Genomic DNA, 17,025 nt, shown 5'->3' on the forward strand with positions numbered 1-17,025 from the left:
GTGCTCGTATCAACATTATACATATGTTATATATAATACTATTAACTATCCTGTATAGTGCTCGTATCAACATTATACATATGTTATATATAATACTATTAACTATCCTGTATAGTGCTCGTATCAACATTATACACATGTTATGTATAATACTATTAACTATCCTGTATAGTGCTCGTATCAACATTATACATATGTTATATATGGTAGTATTAACTATCCTGTATAGTGCTCGTATCAACATTATACACATGTTATGTATGGTAGTATTAACTATCCTGTATAGTGCTCGTATCAACATTATACATATGTTATATATAATACTATTAACTATCATGTATAGTGCTCGTATCAACATTATACATATGTTATATATGGTAGTATTAACTATCCTGTATAGTGCTCGTATCAACATTATACACATGTTATGTATGGTAGTATTAACTATCCTGTATAGTGCTCGTATCAACATTATACACATGTTATGTATGGTAGTATTAACTATCCTGTGTAGTGCTCGTATCAACATTATACACATGTTATGTATGGTAGTATTAACTATCCTGTGTAGTGCTCGTATCAACATTATACATATGTTATATATGGTAGTATTAACTATCCTGTATAGTGCTCGTATCAACATTATACACATGTTATGTATGGTAGTATTAACTATGCTGTATGATGTTCGTATCAACATTATACATATGTTATGTATGGTAGTATTAACTATCCTGTATGGCGCTAGTATCAACATCATACACATGTTATGTATGGTAGTATTAACTATTCTGTATAGTGCTGGTATCAACATTATACGTACATTGTACATAGTAGTATTAACTATCCTGTATAGTGCTCGTATCAACATTATATATATATTGTATATAGTGGTATTAACAATCCTGTAAACTGTTAGTATCAACTTTATATGTACATTGTAGATAGTGGTATTAACTGTCTTGCATAGTGTTAGTATTAATATTATGTATACGTTGTATAGTATTAGTATTAATATTATATACATACTGTTTAGTGTAGTATTAACTATGCTGTATAGTGTTAGTATTAATATTATATATATATTGTATAGTATAGTATTAACTATGCTGTATAGTGTTAGTATTAATATTATATATATATTGCATAGTGTAGTATTAACTACTATGTATAGTGTTAGTATTAATATTATGTATATATTGTATAGTATAGTATTAACTATGCTGTATACTGTTAGTATTAGCATTGTACACATATTGTATATGGTAGTATTATCTATCCTGTATAGTGTTAGTATCTACTTTGCACAGTTACGACAGAAAGTGTTCGTACAATTGCGTTCCGAATATCACGATTAGGCTAATAGACGTATAATATACTATGAATATTATTCTAACGCATATCTACATACATTTTGATGTAAATTAAACGACAAATAAACTGTTTATAAACAAATAACCAAAAATAGGAGGAGCAGAAAGTGTTCGTACAGTTCAGAACGTGTATAAAAACTGATATTCCCGTAAAAAATTTTAGTTTGATAAATAAAGTACATTATACCATTCCAGAACAAGACACTGGGTTCATAATTATTGGAATTTAGCCAGCAAAAAACGTACTCCCAGCAATTTAGCGCCGTCTCCGTCATTATCTGCTTGGTCATCGTGGCGAACAGGAAACAACTGTCCAGTGATTTGAAAAAAAAACGAATTATTATAAAATACAAGTTTCGTGTGTCTGTTTCCGGTATTGCTACACAACTTAATGTGCCGAAATCTACTGTTTAAAGCATAATTGCCAAGTTTAAGCTTACAGGATCAACTGCTAACATCCCTCTTTCCGGACACCCCACCAAAATTCCAAAGAGAACCAAGAGGAAGATTCTCAGAGAAGTTAGTAGGAACCCTCGTTTAACACTTAGTGACATACAGAAACTGGTAAGGGAAACTAGGGTTGAAGTAAGCACCTCTACAGTTACGAATATGTTACGCTCTTCTGAGTTCAAAGCATGCCGTCCTTGTAGAACTCCATATTAAAAGCTTGTTAATTTAGAAGCACGATTGTTGTATGCAATAAAGCATGTAGCTAAACCCTTTACTTATTGAAAGAGTATTCTTTGGTCAGACGAGAATAAATCGAGTTTTCGGCCACAATAATATTCACTATATGTTCCGTAAGAAGGGGGAACGAAATCTTCCAAAGAACACCGTCCCTACAGTTAAACACGGAGGTGGTTCGATCATGCTATGGGGTTCCTTCAGCTCTTCTGGTGTAGGCAGCCTTCACCGCGTCAACGGAATCATGAAAAAAGAAGAGTACGTTGGTATATTAGGCACTTATATCAAGAATGATGCTCGGAACTTGTGGCTTGGGCGTCGTTGGATCTTCCAGCACGACAATGACCCTAAGCACACATCGAAGTATGTGCAATACTGGTTGCAGAGGAACCATATAAGCGTTCTGGAGTGGTCATCGCAGTCACCCGATCTCAACCCAATTGAAAACGTTTGGCATGAGTTGAAGACCAGGGTTCATCAACGTCATCCGAAAAACTTGCAAGAGTCGGAGGCATTCTGTAAAGAAGAATGAAAGAAAACACCAGTCGAGTACTGTCAAACGATCATGGAGGACTATGAAAAGAGATTGTGCCAAGTAATTCACCTGAAAGGCTACACAATTAACCATTAAAGTAAACGTACGAACACTTTCTGCCCCTCCTATGTTTGGTTATTTGTTTATAAACAGTTTATTTATCTTTCAATTTATAAAAAAAATTATGAAGACGTGTGTTGATATGATATGTATAATATACCATACTTTCATTATCCTAATCATGATACTTGTTAAGTTATGAGGGAAAACTACTCACGACCAAGGGGATACAAACACTTTCTGTCGTAACTGCACCTTTATTGTTTATGACAGTATTAACTATCCTGTATACTGTTAGTGTTAACTTTATATATATATTGCATATGGTGGTATTAACTGTTGTTTCGTTTAAAAGTGATAGGCTATATATATATCGTGTTCGGGTCGGGTCTAGAATTTTAGAGTTGTATACCTGAGAATATGCACGATTGACAAAAGAGAACCAGAGACGAACACACATAATTTGTTATCATTTAAGTGGCCAGGTGCACATGATTAGAAGATCGTTACTCAGCATTGTGAATGAAGCTTGCCCTATTTAAACCTCAGACATTTAGTTTGGTGTGCTCCTGACTGTTGAAGTGAGAGTGAGCACCATGGTGAGAGCAAAAAGCTGTCTGAGGCCTTTAGAAAGAAAGTTGTAGCAGCTTATGAGTCTGGTAAGGGATTTAAAAAAATCCCAAAAGATTTTGAAATCAGCCATTCCACTCTCCGGAAAATAGTCAGCAAGCGGAGGGCTTTCAAAAAAACTGCCAACTTGCCTAGGTCTGGTCGTCCAAGCAAGTTCAGCCCGAGAGCAGACCGCAAGATGCTAAAAGAGGTCTCCAAACATCCTAACGTGTCATCACGGGACCTACAGCAGGCTCTAGCTACTGTTGATGTGAAAGTGCATGCCTCTACAATCAGAAAGAGACTGCACAAGTTTAGCTTGCATGGGAGGTGTGCAAGGAGGAAACCTTTGTTCTCTAAGAGAAACATCAAGGCCAGACTGAAGTTTGCCAAGAGAATGTAGACAAAGACCAGGACTTCTGGAATAATGTTCTTTGGACAAATAAGTCCAAAATTGAATTATTTGGACACCAGAATAGAGAGCATGTTTGGCGTAAAACAAATACAGCACTCCAGGAAAAGAACCTCATACCAACTGTGACGCATGGAGGTGGAAGTGTCATGGTTTGTGGCTGCCTTGCTGCAGCAGGACCTGGACAGCTCACAATCATAGAATCCACTATGAATTCTACTGTGTATCAGAGGGTGCTTGAGGATCATGTGAGACCATCTGTACGAAAATTAAAGCTGAAGCGGAACTGGACCCTGCAACACGACAATGACCCAAAACAAAGCGGTACATCCACCAAGGATTTGCTGAAAACTAAGAAATGGAGAGTCCTGGAATGCCCGAGTGAAAGTCCAGATCTTAATCCCATTGAGATGCTGTAGGGTGACTTGAAACGGGCTGTACATGCAAGAAACCCCTCAAACATCTCACAGCTGACAGAATTCTACATTGAGGAGTGGGGCAAACTTTCTTCAGACCGATGTCAGAGACTGGTAGATGGCTACAAGAAGCGTCTCACTGTAGTTATTTCAGCCAAAGGGGTTAACACTAGCTATTAAGTGGTAGGGTGTCCTAACTTTTTCCTCAGAATATGCATTTTTGTATAATTACATTTACAGAAGATCTTGAAAAGTCTTTTCTTCAGTTTTAATTGTTTAGTTATATTCCTATAATGTCTCAGTATTGTTAAAATTGAGATTAGATATCCATATATCCAAAAATGTTACAAGTATACACAGGCTTTCATAGGGTGTCCTAACTTTTTCACATGACTGTGTATTGTTTTATCATATCATATATTTATATACATATTGTATTATCATATCATGTGTATATATATATATTATATTATCATATCATGTATATATACATATACTGTGTTATCATACCATGTGTATATATATATATTGTGTTCTCATTTCATGTATATATGTATAAATACATGTATTATGTTATCATACCACGTATATATATATATATATACATTGTGTAATCTTATCGTCTATATATAGATAGATACACACAGTTTCTTATAGTTTTCACTTTGAAGTGGATTCAACTGTTTGATATTTTCACAAAGATCATGGCTGTCCTCAAAGAAGCCATCCGTTTGCATAACTCAGAAAGGCAAACAGTGTAAGACAGCGAACTGCTGTAAATTGTCTAAAACTGTGTTTAAAGGGTCACGAATAGAGTGTGTAATAGTTTCTAAAGCAATAAAGTAGTTGTTCCTACACGTGGACAAGGTATGCAGTCATTGGCAAAACTATAGTCGACCGTCATCTCAGTGGATTCATGTTGTTTGTCCGATTCAACGAACAGTTGTTTAGAAACAGACTACACACATCATTCCCGTGTTCCAAAGACCCACCGAGAGGACTAACATCAAGGAACAGAGTGAATGGGTTATCGGCCATTGGACAAACAACATCTGGAACATTTATTTTTCATATAAAATGTGTAGACAACTGGTGGTGAAGGACCTTGTGGAAGTTACGAGAAGTGATGCAGATGTCAGACTCAGAAATGGTAACATTAACACCAGAAAACTCGTCATCATTTGCTATTCATTCCTGACATACTGAACTGGACACCAATGGAGTAGCTGTAGCCATTGGACTTCATTCGCATCTAGTCAAGTGACTCCAGACACAACCGTGCTATGAAACGCATCTAGTCAAGTGAGTCCAGACACAACCGTGCTATGAAACGCATCTAGTCAAGTGAGTCCAGACACAACCGTGCTATGAAACGCATCTAGTCAAGTGAGTCCAGACACAACCGTGCTATGAAACGCATCTAGTCAAGTGACTCCAGACACAACCGTGCTATGAAACGCATCTAGTCAAGTGAGTCCAGACACAACCGTGCTATGAAACGCATCTAGTCAAGTGAGTCCAGACACAACCGTGCTATGAAACGCATCTAGTCAAGTGACTCCAGACCCAACCGTGCTATGAAACGCATCTAGTCAAGTGACTCCAGACACAACCGTGCTATGAAACGCATCTAGTCAAGTGAGTCCAGACACAACCGTGCTATGAAACGCATCTAGTCAAGTGAGTCCAGACACAACCGTGCTATGAAACGCATCTAGTCAAGTGACTCCAGACACAACCGTGCTATGAAACTAATTTTTCGGATGAGTTGACACCAGAATCATACTGACCTTGCTGTTCGTAATGACCCCACTCCATATTCTAGTTAAATATTTCGAACCAAAGACTTATGTCAATAAAAATATAAAATAACATAAACAAATGTGATATTTTTTTATCTGTAGCTAACCTGCTTATGTCTAAGATATTATAATTTTGGTATTTTCTTTAAGTGGACTGAGTTGGTGGATGTGTGAACGTGTTTTTTAACATGCTTAGGTTAATGAATATATTACTTTTTATATGTAGTTTAGCTGGGGTAGTTTAACGAATGTATCCTGTGTATACGCTCTTCAACTGGGTATAGTTAAAGGACATCAAAATACATTTTTAAGGTTAAGTTAATCGATTTACAAAAGCATTATTTTATGTTTTTAAACTGGGGTTAGTTAATATATGGCACGCTATACAAGAGTTAAAACAAACACAACATGAACATGTTATCAAGCTTACAATATTATTGTTGGAACATTGAGAAAGATTATTAATTTATTGATCGATGAAATCATGTCCTCACATGAGTACCGTTATGGTTCTCAGTAAAATCATGTCCTCACATGAGTACCGTTATGGTTCTCAGTCAAATCATGTCCTCACATGAGTACCGTTATGGTTCTCAGTAAAATCATGTCTTCACATGAGTACCGTTATGGTTCTCAGTAAAATCATGTTTTCACATGAGTACTGCTATAATTCTCAGTCAAATCATGTTTTCATATGAGTACTATTATAGTTCTCAATAAAAATCATGTCCTGACATGAGTACTGTTAAAGTTCTCACTGAACTCATGTTCTCAGATCATTTTGATATGTCTCAATAAACTCCTTTCTCAGCTAAAATTAATGTTTCTCCTATTTCAGGAATCACGCAACAGACATTCACGTGAAACAGCGAGATTATGCTTCCAACCCACAACGATCCAGTTTGAACCTGTTCGAACGTTTCCGTCTAAACAAGCAGGAAAGAAATGCCGCCACGATTGCGGAACACATTCGTGCTATCCGGGCGGCTGAAGCTCTCGATCGGAAGACGAACCTACGTCACACTGATTCCGGTCTCTCGTCAGAACAACCGAAACTACCCGCGCAACGCAGCACTTCGAGCGGAGACGAAAGCCCTGGATGTCAGGAGAAAAAAAAAATTGTATCGACGTTGAATCAAACTTACAGTAAAACTGAAGAGGTGAAAAGTGAGATTCGAAGACGAGTAGGTGATGCAGCTTGTCAAACAAGCGAAGATCTTCTGGATTCGTGGATTTATCTCAGACGACGACGGGTCGTGCGATCAGAGACTTTGCTATCTACTTTAACACCAGAAGAGGACGGAATAGACATAAGATCAAGCAATGAATTTCGATCTTCGTACCACGGACTCAGAGGAAATGGAACCGTTTTTAGTGCATCAAACTTATCGTATTATTATCCACCACCCCCGGGCTTCTCTTACAATGAAGACGTATCTTTTGGTTGCTACACTACAGCTAATCATAGACACGTACAAGATGAAAAGCCGTATCGTTTCAGAAAGAATAATGGCGACCACATTCGAGATGAATACAAACCACCTTCTATGGACAACCACCTAGTGGACGACAACGAAAATTCCCGCGAAGATAACAAGGCACTGGATGTCATATCAACGAGAAATATAGACTACCAAAGGGTTTCCTTAAAGGGAAACCCAGTAAGACAACCGCAGCTCTTTATCATAAACCGCAAGGTGGAGCGCCTGTCACCAGATGTGGAGACCCTCCACTCCAACTACTCGAAGAAGAGCGAAGAGAGTCTTGTAGAAGGAGGCGCTTCGTCCATCGTTGAGGAAAGCGCCAGTAGTGGCAGCGAGGACAGTGGAATTTATAAAAATATTATTATAAGTCTTGGGAGCTCCCTAAACGCTCCCGAGAACTCTCTGAAAGGGACCACCACAAACGCCTTACAAGAAGCTAGGGCGTCTCCATTGGAAAGAAACGTTGTCGTTTCGTTCCCGGACAATCCTAATACTGCTTCAAGTCGAGCCAGAGAAGACTTACCACATAGTATAAGACTACGATCTCTGAAGAAAGAAACAAAACTTGAACCATCCTAATCACACGTTACAGAATGATGGCTTATTCCTACAAAGAAAAGTCATTCCTAAATGTCTTATCAAAATTTTTAAAACAGCAAAAATATATATTTCTAAGAAGCGCTGACTCTAACGATAAAAATATTCGAAACAAATTTAAAATGTATATTTCAAAGTTTTTCGAATGATTTTTACGTCGATCAAGGAATTTAATCGTAATCTGTCGATGAGGTTTGACTTTAAAATAAATAACACAACCTAACATCCATGCTATGAATAGTACGTTACCTCGATGTCCTTATCCTTACCAGATACTCTATATGCAGATTTTACTCTGGAATGTAATTATTTTGGGCAGAATTTAAGTTATAATGCGAGTGTAAGTTTTGCATTAAGTAAGTTCGTTTCTTTAGATCTACTGTTTCCATGTACGGTTGATTTATTTTTTACCTGAAGAAATATTTTACTTCGAACTTCATCTAAACTGCTGCTAGTCCACACAAACAATATGGCGAATTTTAAGGGTCAAGGTTCAAAAAGAACTTGAAGAAACGAGTTCTTCCATGTTGCTGACGTCAGAATTTCTAAAAACTATTAACTTGAAGACTTAAGTCCCATCTAAGGTGTGACAATTAAAATGATTTACCTTTTGTGTTCGAGGAGTTTATTACAGTTATTTATAGACTAGTTCCACTTTTACTAAAAGAATATATTTATTTATTTTGACATAAAGATTAAGTGGTTGCACTTACATTAATGATGCATTGGTTATATATATATACTTACATGCATTTTAAAACAATCTAGAACATTAAGACACGTCCTGGTTAATTATTAATGTTTTAGATCAAGAGAACCTTTCTAGAAGAGGTTCTACCATTTGTCTTCCCACAGAATGGTTTTTGAAGTCCTAGTTTGGATGTGACACTAACGATGCACTTGTGATTGGTGGTCCACGTTAAGCTGTTAAAGGACTTTAACTGTGTGAATTTTTAACCTTTGTTTTGTAAAGTCATCAGACATTGATATGAATGCAGTCTATAAGCTATAAACGTAGAAAATTGTTCAGATTAGGGTTACATATAATCATTTATATTGACTGCTTAACTATGTTTTTATCCCCCTAAAACCATCTTAAAACGACATCAACATGCCACAACTAGGCCAGCAACATGTTGATACTGGACCAATACGCTGATAATAGGCCATTATCTTGAAACGTGGTAAACCTGTCGAAAGTGTAAGATTAGGTCAAAATGCTAGTACCAAACTAAGAGATTAGGTCAGTATGCTAGTACTAAACTAAGAGATTAGGTCAGCATGCTAGTACTAAACTAAGAGATTAGGTCAGCATGCTAGTACTAAACTAAGAGATTAGGTCAGTACGCTAGTACTAAACTAAGTGCGTTAAAAAGTGGCCAACATTTCAAAAATGTGAACTTAGGTCAGTATGTTGATACTTGACCAGTATATTAAGATGTAGCTAACCAGCCAAAAGTTTGAAATGAGGCCAGAATGTTAAAATGTGATCATAATACAGAAATGTGAAACTAGGCCAGAATATTAAAATACAATCAATCTGTCGAAAGTGTGAAACTAGGCCAAATTTGAAAATGTGACCATCGTGTCAAAAGTGTGAAACTAGGCCAGAATGTTAAAATGTGATCATCGTGTCGAAAGTGTAAAACTAGGACAAAATGTTAAAATGTGATCGTGTCGAAAGTGTGAAACTAGGACAGAATGTTAAAATGTGATCATTGTGTCGAAAGTGTGAAACTAGGACAGAATGTTAAAATGTGATCATTGTGTCGAAAGTGTGAAACTAGGACAGAATGTTAAAACGTGATCATAGTGTTGAAAGTGTGAAACTAGGCCAAAATGTTAAAATGTGATCACAGTACAGAAATGTGAAACTAGCCCAGAATATTAAAATGTGATAAACCTGTGAACGAGAGAAACTAGGCCAGAATGCGGATCACTACATGAAAACTAGGACAACGTGTTAAAGTAAGCTCAGTGAACAAACACAGAACCAGTAAGCTGAAACTGATCAGTTTATGTGATAGTAAAGATTTATTGTAGAGATTTTTATAATATTTCTAACGTTCAGAATCGTGTTATGTTTTACTAAGGAAAGCGGAGTCTGTACACCTGAGAAGTTGAATATTGCACATTAGATTGTATATATAAGTGTTGGTAGAAACGCAAAGTCTCGTTAAAAGTGAAGTTTATCTCCAAGAAATAACTGACACTTTTTATAGCACACCATATTCAATGTTTATGTTCTTCCAATTTATATAAAGGAAAAACTTGTATGGACATATTCATGTATATATTGAAAATACAGCCACACCGTCTTTTGTCTATTTAATATTTCTTTTAAAACTTCCGATGTTTTATTGAAAATAAACGTTTGTTCTTACCTCTCCATGAAGTAATATTTATATACGTCATCGAGAAAAAAATCGTGTTTAGTTTCATATTGTTTCGTTTGTATTCAAACGTTTCGCTTTGTTAAAGTTATTCAAATATATGTATTATCTTCATTTGTCATTTTAACTGGTATTTGCAGCGAAACATAGTTTCACAGTGAAGGGTATTGTATTACAAACATCAGCGTGCCGACAATATGGCCGCTGGGTCCTCACTCAGTCTTTCATAGCAACACTGCGTGTATAAACGGTAATCATTTCACTAATTGCACTAATGTCTTCATGTAAACGACGTGTGATTTATGTGAGATGTTTTCGCACTCGATATTTTGTTATGAAGTTCATCTGGTGTTTGTATCTAATATATATCAGCCCTATAAGCAGCTATGCCTATTAACGTGTTGGTTATCACCCAGTTGTAGTAATGTGAATGAACAACTAAATATCCTTCAGATACTAGTTGCCAACAAGACCAAAAGTTTATATATATATATATATATATATACACGTATACTAAAGGATATTAAAGATATTGATACCGTAGTATATACGACACACATGTTATAATTTATATATGTATATATCTAATAGTTTGGAATGTTTCGCACGTATGGCCAGGCCATTTAGTTCTTAATTCAGAAGTGTTATGTCACAGTAGTTAACTAAGTGTCTGTGAAATAAAACACTTTGCACTGCTAATCTACTGGTTTCTGGTTTATTTCTTTTCTCGTATTAAATGTCTTCCAACATGAGCTTACTCAGAGTATGAATACAAAATAAAATGTTGAATCTATTGGAACACAATTTCTTACGATGAAATATCAGTCCGCTACCTCATGTATAACGTTATCGAAACCAAAACCTACTGTAGGTTAGTGGACGTTTCGCAGATTTGATTTATTGTGTTTTTAAACACATATGAAAATTACGTGAACAAATCTATCTAATGAATGAATTTGATGTTGAACAGGAATGACATGAATCATGTATTTGTGTGTATCATTTTCACGACTACAGAAAGACGACAAAGTCACACGTATGCACAAATATAAAAAAAGGTAGAAGGCTACACTTATACCGATATTTATGTTATATGTATACCTATTACATATATATATGTTAAATATACGTATTATATGTACATATATATCTATGTGTGTATTATGTTACCGTCTTGAACAAAATGTTCCCTTACTGTTCTATACTAATGCCATTGTCTTTATGTATGGAGTAGATATTGTCCTAGGAGTATCAGAGAACGTAGCGTATAATGGGACAAACATGTTACTAGTTGTTATTATGGTCTGTATAAATTGTTTTAGCAAAATACACGTACACTCTATACCAAGTAAAAGGGTATGTTTTGGCATAACGTTGATTGAAATGGTTTGCTTTTAATTTCGCGCAAAGCTACTCGAGGGCTATCTGCGCTAGCTGTCCCTAATTTAGCAATGCAAGATTAAAGGAAAGGCAGCTAGTCATCACCACCCACCGCCAAATCTTGGGCTACTCTTTTACCAATGAATAGTGGGATTGACCGTCACATTATAACGCTCTCATGGCTGAAAGAACAAGCATGTTTGTTGTGAAGGGGATTCGAACCCGCGATCCTCGGATTACGAGTCGAGTGCCTTAACCATCTGGCCATTCCGGGCCGTTTATAGAAATAAATCAATGCTTTGTTCAGATAATGAAGCAAACAGACATTGCCAGAAAAATATTGTATACCGAATTCTGAAATGCCACAGGATTACAGAAAATGTTGTTCCATGAAAGTCAACTGGTAGACGCTGGTAAGCTACTGCCCAAAATTACCGTGTTTTGACTAGGTTAATATCAAGGTTAAAAAAATTCTTATAATACCTTAACATAGGAATGACATGAACATGTTCGTTCCAGGGTATCCAGAAGAACAGTGAATATAAGACTGACTAAACAAGGTTATTTTTCAACAATGGCTATCTGCATAACGATATTAACCAAAATTCACTGTCATCATGTGTTACTTGGACAAGACACCATTTCAACTTACAGTTAGGACACTGGCGACATGTAATCTTTTCATATCAGTCCTGTTGTCGGCTTGTTAAAGCTGATGGTAGGATTTATGTTCATTGTTTGCCTGGAGAACAGATAAGGGAAGATTTCTTTCCCACAGGGAACACACGGAAGGTGGTGCAGTACTTGATTGGGCAACTTTTCCTCATGGCGGAAAAACTGCGTTTCATATGATCCAGGAAAGCGTCAATAACAGTTCCTACGGGTATCAAAGAAAGAGGATATTTCTACTGGGGTTAGGTTTGGCAATAAGTTTATGTTCCAGGATGACAATACTACTGTCTAAAGTGCACGTATTATACAGGATTATCTCGAACAGTTTAACATTACAAGATTGTCATGGCCAGCAAAGTCTTCAGATTGTAATACCATTGACAACTGTTAGGCAGAATTGAGTTGAAAAATGACTAACTACGACACTAAACCAACTACTGTGAGTAAGTGAGTTGTAGCGCTTTCTAGTAATAAGTTGGGAATAAATCACGGTGTATTAGATCAATAACCTCATAAACAGCGTGCCAAGTCTCTTTGCAGAGGTTATTACAGTACAAGAAGGACCAGCCAAGTACTGAATGTTTATTACGAACTGGTATAAGGGTTCAGACCTATTTATAATAATTTGATGTTATATTTTGTCATTATATATGTTTTGGTAAGATTCTGTTGTTTCAAGTTAATTACGCATCTTTCTAAAGCTGTTTGATAACATTGCTGTTCTAATAAATCGTTCATGATGTTCATAGAGCCTGTATCATTATACAAACTAGCAAAGATACTCCTATCCTGGACGCAAGTTATATAAACTCATAATTAATGAAATGTTATTTTTGGACCCAAAAAGTTGTTTCCTTTATATATAATTTAAAAAAATAACGCCCATAAAAACAGCAAAATACAAAAAGTGAAACCGCAAAACCTTCATGCCAAATTCGGTAAAGATCCATAAAGAAGGGTGAAATAGAACTAAAAGAAAAAACAACAAAAACGCTAATATATCCACACCCTGCGAAATATTTACATGGACATACAACAGACAGTACTATTATATTTATATAGATGGCATCAGTACATTAAATCCGCGTACGATATATTCATGATGTAATATCTGCACCCTGAAAATGGAGAAAAATAAAGTTATCTGTGACGAGAAACGCAGGCGAAACGAGAAAATCGTGACCCCTATTGCAAATCTACATGCACGTTGGAAAAGAAGTTTGTGAAGTTGGAGGTTGCACATTGCGCATTAAAAGGTTTTTACAGTATCATATAAGCAAAAGTTCCATTATAGTATGATTAGGTATGTATATGCTTAATACAACATACATCTTTCAGTTGACAGCATTAAGTGTATTAGTATTTAATATTACTAATAATGATTATATTTATTACAAAATATACAAACATTTTGCACCTTGTAGAGAACGTAACCAAGTCTTTATGAATATAGAAATGAAACATTAAAAATTATGTCAATATATTTTTATATTTTAATTCTTCATGAAATGAACTCCACGATGTGGTTCTATGAATAAAGATAGATCTGTAAAACGTTCAGCTCTGTGTCAAATGGAACAACAATTTTATCACAAATGATATACAAGGCAAGGATATTTCAATTGTTACACACTGATTTAGCGTTATAGTGTGAACGACAATTGTGGCAGATTAAGCCTAAACTGCGACTTACAATTTTGATTCTGTTATATGGACGTAACACTGATATTAGATGTCACATTGAATTACATTCATGATATTAGAAAAAACATGTAGGTTAAAGAAGCCTCGATAGACTTGAACAAAAACCCTATAACCCGAGAGCTTTCTAAAAATGAACCTTACTTTTTGAGGGGCAAACTGGGAAAATATATATTACTGACATTTAGACATCACATACACATATATTAACATCCGAACGACATACAGATATCACACTGACATACAGACATCAGCGATATATATACATGATACTGATATGTAGACATCACACTGATATATAGATGCCATACAGATATATAAACGTCACACACTCACATGTATATAGATAGGACACTGATATATAAATGTAACACTAATATGCAAACATCACAGCGATATATAAATATCATACTGATAGAAAGAAATCGCAATGAAATATAGGTATCACTGATAAAAAGACAGTAATTTATAAATGAAACACTGTTATACATACATTACATATAAGTGTAACAATAATATACAGGGATCACACTAATAATTAGATATTATACGGATATAATAAACACATCACTGTCGTATACAAACATCGTGCACAGTTAAGTAGGTATGGAAATCTGTGCAAAGTCAACTGACCAATATATTAAAAGGAAGAAAAGCATTATTAATACCCTAAACAAACCTTTAATAAAACATTACATTAAGTTAGAAAGTCACCCACACACATAAAAAGAATTTAAAGATCCTCAGCAACAAAAACGTATAACATTAAATTTCCTAGAGGGCGCCTGTTGCCCAATGAAGGATATATAAAATGGACCCTGGTTCTGGAAGAGTCCACGAAAACAGGACCCACATAGAGGTATTGTCTCTCTTCGTCAGACATGGACTGAAAGGTGGTTCATTACGACTGGTAGACACATGACCAACATATCTTTAGCCACTTGTGTAATGGATATGGTGGAGGTGACAAGAAAAACACCACGTGATGTTAGCATTCTGTAATAATATTATAAGTTTATATTTATTCAGATAGTACTAAAGAACCTTAGCTTCAAAGTATACATGTATATTTGTATATACAGAAGGTCTACACGAAAATCACTTTACATGTACATGAATATATACAAAGACAGCGAGAACGTCAGAACGTCACATACATATATAGATTGTTTTTGTTTTGATGCAATCAAAGTATTTTTCTATTCACTATTTCGAAATCCATTTGCTCAAACAAATCATTCAAAGAAAATGAAAGACTGATACATTTAGTATAACTAATACATAATAATACTCACCATAAGAGATAAATATTAAGCCTATCGAATATTTAAGCATTAACTCATTCATTCTATCTATTACGGCTTTCCAGACAAGAGTGTATAATAAAATGTCCACTGTATCCATTACTAAATATATTTTTCATCATGGAAGTTAGGACTAACAAACACAGTAGCCATGGAAACAATACTTATGTGTTTGTTACAGCAATAATTATGGTGTGAACGAACGTCTTTACCGAACCGACGAAACATAAATTTAACTAATTACACCTATTACGAGTTATTAGTGTTAGAGCTACCATATTGTTTACAGCGCATTCTTATATATTCCCTTGGAGAAACGTTCATGCCATAACAGTTGTTCATTCGTTGTTGTAACTTATTAGTTTAGCGAATTTTAGGATATGTCAATAAAATAACAATGGATAAACTGATTTGCATATATGATTAAACAATACAGTGTTAATATATTCTTACCAAAGTCTCGTCCCTAGTCCCTTAGATCAAATAGATAAAGAATTATTAATACAGCTCAAACTAAAACATTTGTTTTTAAGAAAATTTGATAATTATGTAGAGTATAAATCACTACAAAACATTTCAGTCTATCACATCAAGTTAACTAGTCATACTACAAAACTGTTCTATATCACATAATGTTACCTAGTCCCAGTACAAAACTGTATTATATCACATCATGTTACCTTGTCCCAGTACTAAACTGTATTATATCACATCATGTTACCTAGTACCAGTATTAAACAGTATTATATTACTACATATTACCTAGTCCCAGCACTAAACTGTATTATATCACATCATGTTACCTACTCCCGGTACAAAACTGTATTATATCACATCATGTTACCTAGTCCCAGTACTAAACTGTATTATATCACATCATGTTACCTAGTCCCAGTACTAAACAGTATTATATCACATCATGTTGCCTAGTCCCAGTACAAAACTGTATTATATCACATCATGTTACCTAGTCCCAGTACTAAACTGTATTATATCATATCATGTTACCTAGTCCCAGTATTAAACTGTATTATATCACATCATGTTACCTAGTCCCAGTACTAAACTGTAGTATATCACTACATATTACCTAGTCCCAGTACTAAACTGTATTATATCACATTATGTTCCCTAGGTCCCAGTACAAAACTGTATGATAACACATCATGTTACCTAGTCCCAATACTAAACTGTATTATATCACTACATATTACCTAGTCCCAGTACTAAACTGTATTATATCACTACATATTACCTAGTACCAGTACTAAACTGTATTATATCACTACATATTACCTAGTACCAGTACTAAACTGTATTGTATCACATCATGTGACCTAGTCCCAATACTAAATTGTATTATATCACATCATGTTACCTAGTTCCAGTACTAAACTGTATTATATCACATCATGTTACCTAGTCCCAACACTAAACTGTATTATATCACTACATATTACCTAGTCCCAGTACTAAACTGTATTATATCACATCATGTTACCTAGTCCCAGTACTAAACTGTATTATATCACATCATGTTACCTAGTCCTAATACTAAACTGTATTATATCACTACATATTATCTAGTCCCAGTACTAAACTG

The 17,025-nt window shown here is 35.2% G+C and overlaps 1 protein-coding gene across 1 annotated transcript in view; it reads left to right on the forward strand.

Moving 5' to 3' along the window:
* Window positions 1–11,064, forward strand: part of LOC143250407 (metabotropic glutamate receptor 5-like) — a 52,427-nt gene extending 41,363 nt beyond the window's left edge. Inside the window, exon 6 of the mRNA XM_076500862.1 lies at window positions 6,730–11,064. Coding sequence (XP_076356977.1) covers window positions 6,730–7,954 — 1,225 coding nt within the window. The 3' untranslated portion in view covers window positions 7,955–11,064. The remainder of the gene's footprint in view (window positions 1–6,729) is intronic.
* Window positions 11,065–17,025: the final 5,961 nt, after the last annotated feature.

Source organism: Tachypleus tridentatus, chromosome 5 (genome assembly GCF_004210375.1).
Source record: "Tachypleus tridentatus isolate NWPU-2018 chromosome 5, ASM421037v1, whole genome shotgun sequence".
Lineage (NCBI taxonomy): Eukaryota > Metazoa > Arthropoda > Merostomata > Xiphosura > Limulidae > Tachypleus > Tachypleus tridentatus.